This window comes from Saccostrea cucullata, unplaced genomic scaffold (assembly GCF_032062105.1).
Source record: "Saccostrea cucullata isolate Sc308-1 unplaced genomic scaffold, CSIRO_AGI_Scuc_v1 ctg1402, whole genome shotgun sequence".
Lineage (NCBI taxonomy): Eukaryota > Metazoa > Mollusca > Bivalvia > Ostreida > Ostreidae > Saccostrea > Saccostrea cuccullata.
Window position 1 is genome coordinate 1 of NW_026920677.1, and position 6,624 is coordinate 6,624.

Below are 6,624 nucleotides of genomic sequence, written 5' to 3' on the forward strand. Positions count from 1 at the left end.
ACAAACTCCGACAAGACTGAAGTGCGGTGAAGTTATATGTAGGCATAGTCTAAAACAAAGACCACGTTGTACATATTGTATATCAACAATTTTACTTTCTCTTTTTAAACAGCATAAACAGGATTTGTTGTATTTATTTTAAAATGACGTGGAAAATTTTCAAAAAATTGATGAAATATTTATTTCTTAAAAGCATAAAACCTTACAACATTTTGGTCCAGGAGAGTAGGCGTTCTACAATGTGCCAAGCATTTTCCCGCCACATCTCAACTCCAAAACAAAGAGACTGAAAGAGAAGAAATGTGGTGGATCTAGAGGGAGTTGGGGGGGGGGGGGAGTAATATCCTCTAAGAGAGAGAGCGAGGAGCTACACATATTTCATTATTGTTGCGTTTTTTAAAAGTAAAACTATAGCGTAGTTTAAACTTTAGTTCTGTACTTTTATGTAAAAACTACTTAAACATCAAACTTCCACCAGCTAGAGCAGTTCGTTTACAATTAATTTAAGGTATTCAATCCCTAATAGGATCAAATTCAATGAATTAAATACATAACAGATAAGTAGGCATTGAATACTCAGTTTATTTAGACATACTTCCCATTTATTACTGTTAGAATGTATAGTGGGATGTGTCTTAGTTTATGACCTTGAATTTTGGTAAGAGTTATCTCCCCCTTTTTTTAATTAATAAAAAAAATCAATTGAAAAAAATTGTAACCGGTAAAAAATTGTTTTCAATTGTTATTCTGTTTTTAATGTTTCGATGCATCTTTCCACCGCAGGATTTATTGATATTCAAAGTATTTAAATTTTTAGTTTGAATAAACGCTTTTCCCCATAGACTTCAATGCAATCTTTGTTAATTTACTACTGCTTAATTAATGAAATTTTTTAAACTTTCTCGCGGTCAATCCTTTTCATTTTTAAAATACTTTAATATAATATCAGAGTATTATGTACTTGACGGACATTTAAGGGTAGAGAATTTGGTCCCATTAGGGATGGAAATCCTTAAGTACAAAACTGAGTGCAGAGACGCAGAGGTCTATGGACAGTTTGTTTATACATATAATATTGTTTATGCATTATGCATGAAGAAAATCGGCAATGTCGCATGCAAGTGTTTCATGTCACGAGGATATTTTAACAGATAAATTTAAGAAATCTTAAAGACAGGTCACGCAAATGTCAGTTTTCAATTACTTTATCAATGGAACAATTAATTGGTTTGCGGCCGATTTTTGACGCTTGCGTCAATATATGTTTCTTGTAAACTCTTTTGATGAAGGTAAGGAACGAGAGAGCGGGCGAAATCTTTCCCCGTTCTTTTTTGTTCAATAAAATATGTAATCATCGGTATCGGCACATGTGTTTGTAAGTTTTCATGACTAAACGCAGTGAGAAACTTACTAAAATACAAAGTTAAAGTCACAATTGTCCTCGAATCAATAAAGGATTATTTATTAAAAAGGTTTTATATCCGCATATTCTAAAGAAAATCCGGGTATATTGTTTAATCTTCTCGATTTGGAATATGATAGATTGTGTCTAGTAGAAGGTTTTGGACTTTTAAATTTTACCATGGCAGTCAAAGGGGGATCGATAAATGTGTTTTTCTCTTTTACAAAAACCTGGTTTCATGAACTCTCGTACATTTTAAGAAGATGAATGGTAGTGTCTTGTCAATGTGTAATAAGGTTTTATATTTTTATTTTCACCCTGGAATCAAATAGGAGCAAAAAGATGTTTTTTTTCTCAATAAATCTGAATCCCAGAACTCCTCTTACATTTTATGAAGTAGCCAAATCGTCTTTGGATGGATGATTACTGGTGTCCTGTAGATGTGAAAAAACTTTTCCGATATTTTACTTTACGTTCTCACAACCAAAACCATGGTTCCCTGAACACTTATTACATTTTCAGAAAGTGTATATACCTTCCCTTGGGTACCAGCCAATTGACCCTTTGACCTTGATTTTGCTTTCAACTTGACCATTTCTTAAATTTTATAAAATAAACAAAAATACAAAATTTGAATAAGTGTTACAATTTTAATCTCATATGCAAAGTTATAGAAGAAATAAATATATAATAGTGATTAATTACATAAAAAGAAACGATATTTAACATCAATATCGTGATGATGTCCGTATTCTTGATCAAAGCGTACACAAACTGAAGACAACGCAGTGTGATTCGACTGATTCTTCTAAAAAAAAATTATCGTCCAATCCTCCAGTACAATACTTTATTTGTAATTTATTATCCATTTATTTCATGGATTTATTTTACAGGGTCAATCAAATCAGGGAAATAAAAGTTCTTCACGTTTTATCCATTAAGACTTATCAAAAAGTACTTTTTTTAATTCTAAAGTTAAAAGAATTGAATCTACATTAATTTTACAAAGTTTACACATGCTATCAACTATATCCGGGTTTAATTGTAGGAAACAATACCACTTCATTATGTCAAGTATTGGTAGTAATGCTATTCCATAGCCAAACCTCTTTATACTTAGATGTAACCCTAACCTCTACCCGCCTGAATCGTGTCCAAACCCATCAAACTCTGGTAGCAAAATACAATGCACTAGGACACATCATGATGTGTTATGTATGCATGTCATTGCAAAATTCAATACACCAGGATAAAAGCATTTTAAAAATGTTTACTGAATGCAGCATACTTTATACCAAGTCTGCGTCATCATATTCACTGTTTGTAGTTATATTTACAACAAGATTAACAATTTTTTTTATTTTTATTGGTAACAACATGCAATGCACCAGGATGAGAAATATTGTGTCTACTGGATGCAACATGCAATGCAACAGGACTGCGTCACGAAGTCTACTGTATGCAGTTAATGATATGTATCAAGACTTTTTATGATGTCTACTGGTTGCAACATGCAATGCACCAGGATTAGAAATATTGTGTCCACTGGATGCTACATGCAATGCACCAGGACCGCGTCATGAAGTCTACTGTATGCAGTTAACGATTTGCATATACAACTGTATATATTGTGACGCGAGGCGAACTCGTCAACACAATTTTTATAGGGAACGTTGGTTTTTATTGTGAAAATTATTTAATACTCCATATTGAATCACACACTGTAACACTATAATCCACTGCACTAGTAAATCCCAATATATAAATCCCAATGTATCAATTTGATTAAGTAAACCTTGTATTAAACCTTTACCTTTCTTTTAGTAATAAAACCAATTCTATTCTACTATTTATTTACAGTTTAAAGAAAATGAAAGTCATGAAAAATTATTAAAATAAATCAACCCAACTTCTTTTATTCTCCTAACTTACCTAATAATTTCCTATTAAAACTATATGTAATTTTCAATAAATAACTTTATATTTATTACAAATCCCTAAGATTTTAACCAATCACCAGAGCTACACCTTGGTAAATATTTCGGTGTAACCCAATCACCAGAGCTACACCTTGGTAAATATTTCGGTGCAATGCAGTGTTTACCAAGATTAACCAAGTCACCAATACACAACACCTTGGTAAATTTCGGTGCAAAATTGGTGCTGGTATTAATTTCCAGGAATAAGAGAAGTAATAGCCGTTTAATAATTTAGTTTAATCACCAATAATTTCTCCGAAAGCCCTTGGTGTGTAATAATTTTACCAAAGATCTCGGTGAAATATCAGGTGTCACTTGGTAAATCCTAACCAAACTATAATAAATGTTTAATTACCAAATCCTCTCTAGCCCGTCTTAACTGAGCCTCCGACATCTTCAAAATAATCAACAAGTCTACAGAGCAATTAACCAATTGAACCCTATTTATACTGGTCATCCCCTCAATAACAGTTATATACTGCGAATTAATAGAGATGCTGGTTAAGAAACTCCCCCTACCAGACGGCACCCCACTGTGAATAAATAGAAGTTGGGAAGTGATACAAATTAACAAAGAAACATTCAGCAATGTATTTACACAGCAATTCACTACTGTAAAATTAGATCATTAAACAATTATCAGGATAAAGAGAGTTACAAAACTTACCTATCAAGGTGAAATGTAAATTTGTAACATAACCCCCCTCTTTAAAAAGTTTAGTCCCTAAACTATTTAACTTTGACTGTAGTGAATTGCTTTACACCAATTTAAAATCATAAAATGTACAAACACACACAAACTTTAAGCATTGACAAAAAGTCTTCTCTTTACTGGTTTACTCCATCACGTGTCGACATCTGCACATATCAAGTCTCTTTTTCACCACGCTTTCTAATTCCACAAGTCCATAAAATTTACACTCCTCCATGATACCTGCTAGACCACTGCTCTCATCGGGTAAAATTCTGGCATCTATTCGTCCATTGTTTCTCAGATAATTTAAAATTATTCCTAAATGCTTCGGATCTTTGTCCAAGAAATAAGACGGAATAATTCCATTAGAAGATTTGATTTGCATCAACTTTGCCAACTTTGATGGGATAGATGTTATCGTCTCCTTCGTTGTTTTGAATTTATATCCACCAACATCTAACTGCACCATGTTTTTCTGCATTTGTTCCATTTGTTTGATGACACTCAACTCATCTTCTTCTTTGTCGAATTGATCGTCTGCTTCTATAGATATTTCGTCATATTCCTTACTAACCGAACTCACTAACGGTGACCTTGACCTTGTTCGCGATCTGGATGGCATTGGTCTTCGGACGGAAATTTTAGTAATTTGTAATGAAAGGATGTTCTTACTCCATTTTTCTAACTCCTCTTTTGCTTGGCTTCCTGTAGAATCCGTGCGTAAATTAACAATGCTGTAGCCGAATCCTCTTTTGCAGTTCCCATGCTCTTGGTCCTTTCTCGAAAGAGTTGCATTACATTCCTTACAACTATACTTGAATCCACTATGTTGCTCCTGTGCATGCCTATTTGCTGCATAGAGGCTCTCTGACTTAAATTTTTCACACACATTGCACACGTAAGTTATTACCTGAAAATATAAAACAAAGATTAAATAAATGAACAGCACTCTGCAACCAATCTTAATATAAATAGAAGTCACTATATTGAGTGGGCACTTTATAATTTCGTTTTGCACGTTTCTCATTTCTAGCTTCACTTTTCTCCTTAGATGCACTTTTAAATACACTGTCACTACACTGCACATGTCCAATGTTATCCAAATCACAAACATCACCATCAACATTCTCGTCATCACTTATCTTCACAACATCACCACTCATGTCATTGTCAATCCCATCTAAATGAATATTTTCACCATCACTAGCCAAAATTCTACCCGTTATTTCACTATCCATAGTCTCACTAATAATCCATTCTGGTTTATTTTCTCCCAAATAAGGTTTTAATCTGTCAGAATGCACCACTTTTGGTTTTGATCTCTGAGATTCCTGAATTCTGTATGTCACATCACTTATTTTCTTCACTATTAAAAACGGTCCTATCCAATGATTACGCAATTTTTGAGATAATCCTTTCTTCTTCGTTGGGTAATGTAACCACACCGCATCACCGAACTTATACTCATGAAAATTGATATTTTTATCATATCTCCTTTTCATTGTATCTGCAGTAATCTTTAAATTTTCCCTGGCATAATCATGCACACTTCTCATTTGTTCAGCCAATTGAAATGCATAATCTGATTTGAACTGTTTTTGCTTTTCATGTTGAACTTCGCCAAACATCAAATCAATTGGTAAAGTTATCTCCCTTCCAAGCATCATGTATGAAGGTGACACTTTTGTTGCTTCATGCACAGATGATCTATAAGCCATCATCACAACCGACAAAAACATATCCAAATCTCTTTGCATAGGATCTATAAAAGCTGTTAACATATTTTGAATTGTTTGATTTGCACGCTCTACCATCCCATCTGATTTTGGTCTAAAAGGTGTGGTTCGTGTTTTATCCATATTTAACAATTCACAGATTTCCTTAAACAACCCTGATTCAAAATTTGTTCCTTGATCGGAATGAATTTCTTTAGGTACACCAAAGACACTGATGAATCGATCAATTAGAGCAGGAGCAACAGTTGCTGCTTCCTGGTCACGTAATGGCACTGCTTCAGTCCATTTAGTGAAATAATCAGCTATCACCAGAATGTACCGATTTCCTTTTTCAGTTTCGGGGAGAGGGCCCATTATGTCTATTGCTATTCTTTCCATGGGAGCTCCTACAACATATTTCTTCATTGGTCCTTGATAATGTTTCACAGGTCTTTTTCTTGCAGCACACACATCGCAAATTTTACACATGTGTTGAATATCCTTCCTCATATTAAACCAATAGAATCTACATTTCACTCTTTCCAAAGTTTTGTTAACCCCTAGATGCCCAGAAGTTCTAGAACTGTGTAACTCATTCATCACATATTTCTGTAATTCTTTAGGCAAGACAATTAACCACAGAACTTCTTTTCCACTATCTGATTCCCACTTAAAGTACAACACATCATCCTTTAGCGTTAGTGAATCATACCGGGCCCAGTAATGTTTCACTTCTAAGGATTCGGAAGAAATATCCTTCCATTCAGGTTTAATCCCTGATGATTTCCATGTCATGACATTTTTCAAAATACTATCATTTTGTTGCATTTCCGA

General features: G+C 33.8%; 1 protein-coding gene across 1 annotated transcript; it reads right to left on the reverse strand.

The window, feature by feature from the left end:
* Positions 1–3,988: 3,988 nt before the first annotated feature.
* Positions 3,989–4,967, reverse strand: LOC134255437 (BTB/POZ domain-containing protein KCTD2-like). Its single transcript, XM_062737974.1, has one exon. It carries the CDS (start codon positions 4,695–4,697, stop codon positions 4,218–4,220), a length of 480 nt encoding a protein of 159 aa, XP_062593958.1. The 5' UTR covers positions 4,698–4,967; the 3' UTR covers positions 3,989–4,217.
* Positions 4,968–6,624: the final 1,657 nt, after the last annotated feature.

What these genes read in the sequence shown, in the direction of transcription:
- LOC134255437 (XM_062737974.1), bottom strand. Translation starts at nt 4,697, where the DNA reads ATGCCATCCAGATCGCGAACAAGGTCAAGGTCACCGTTAGTGAGTTCG.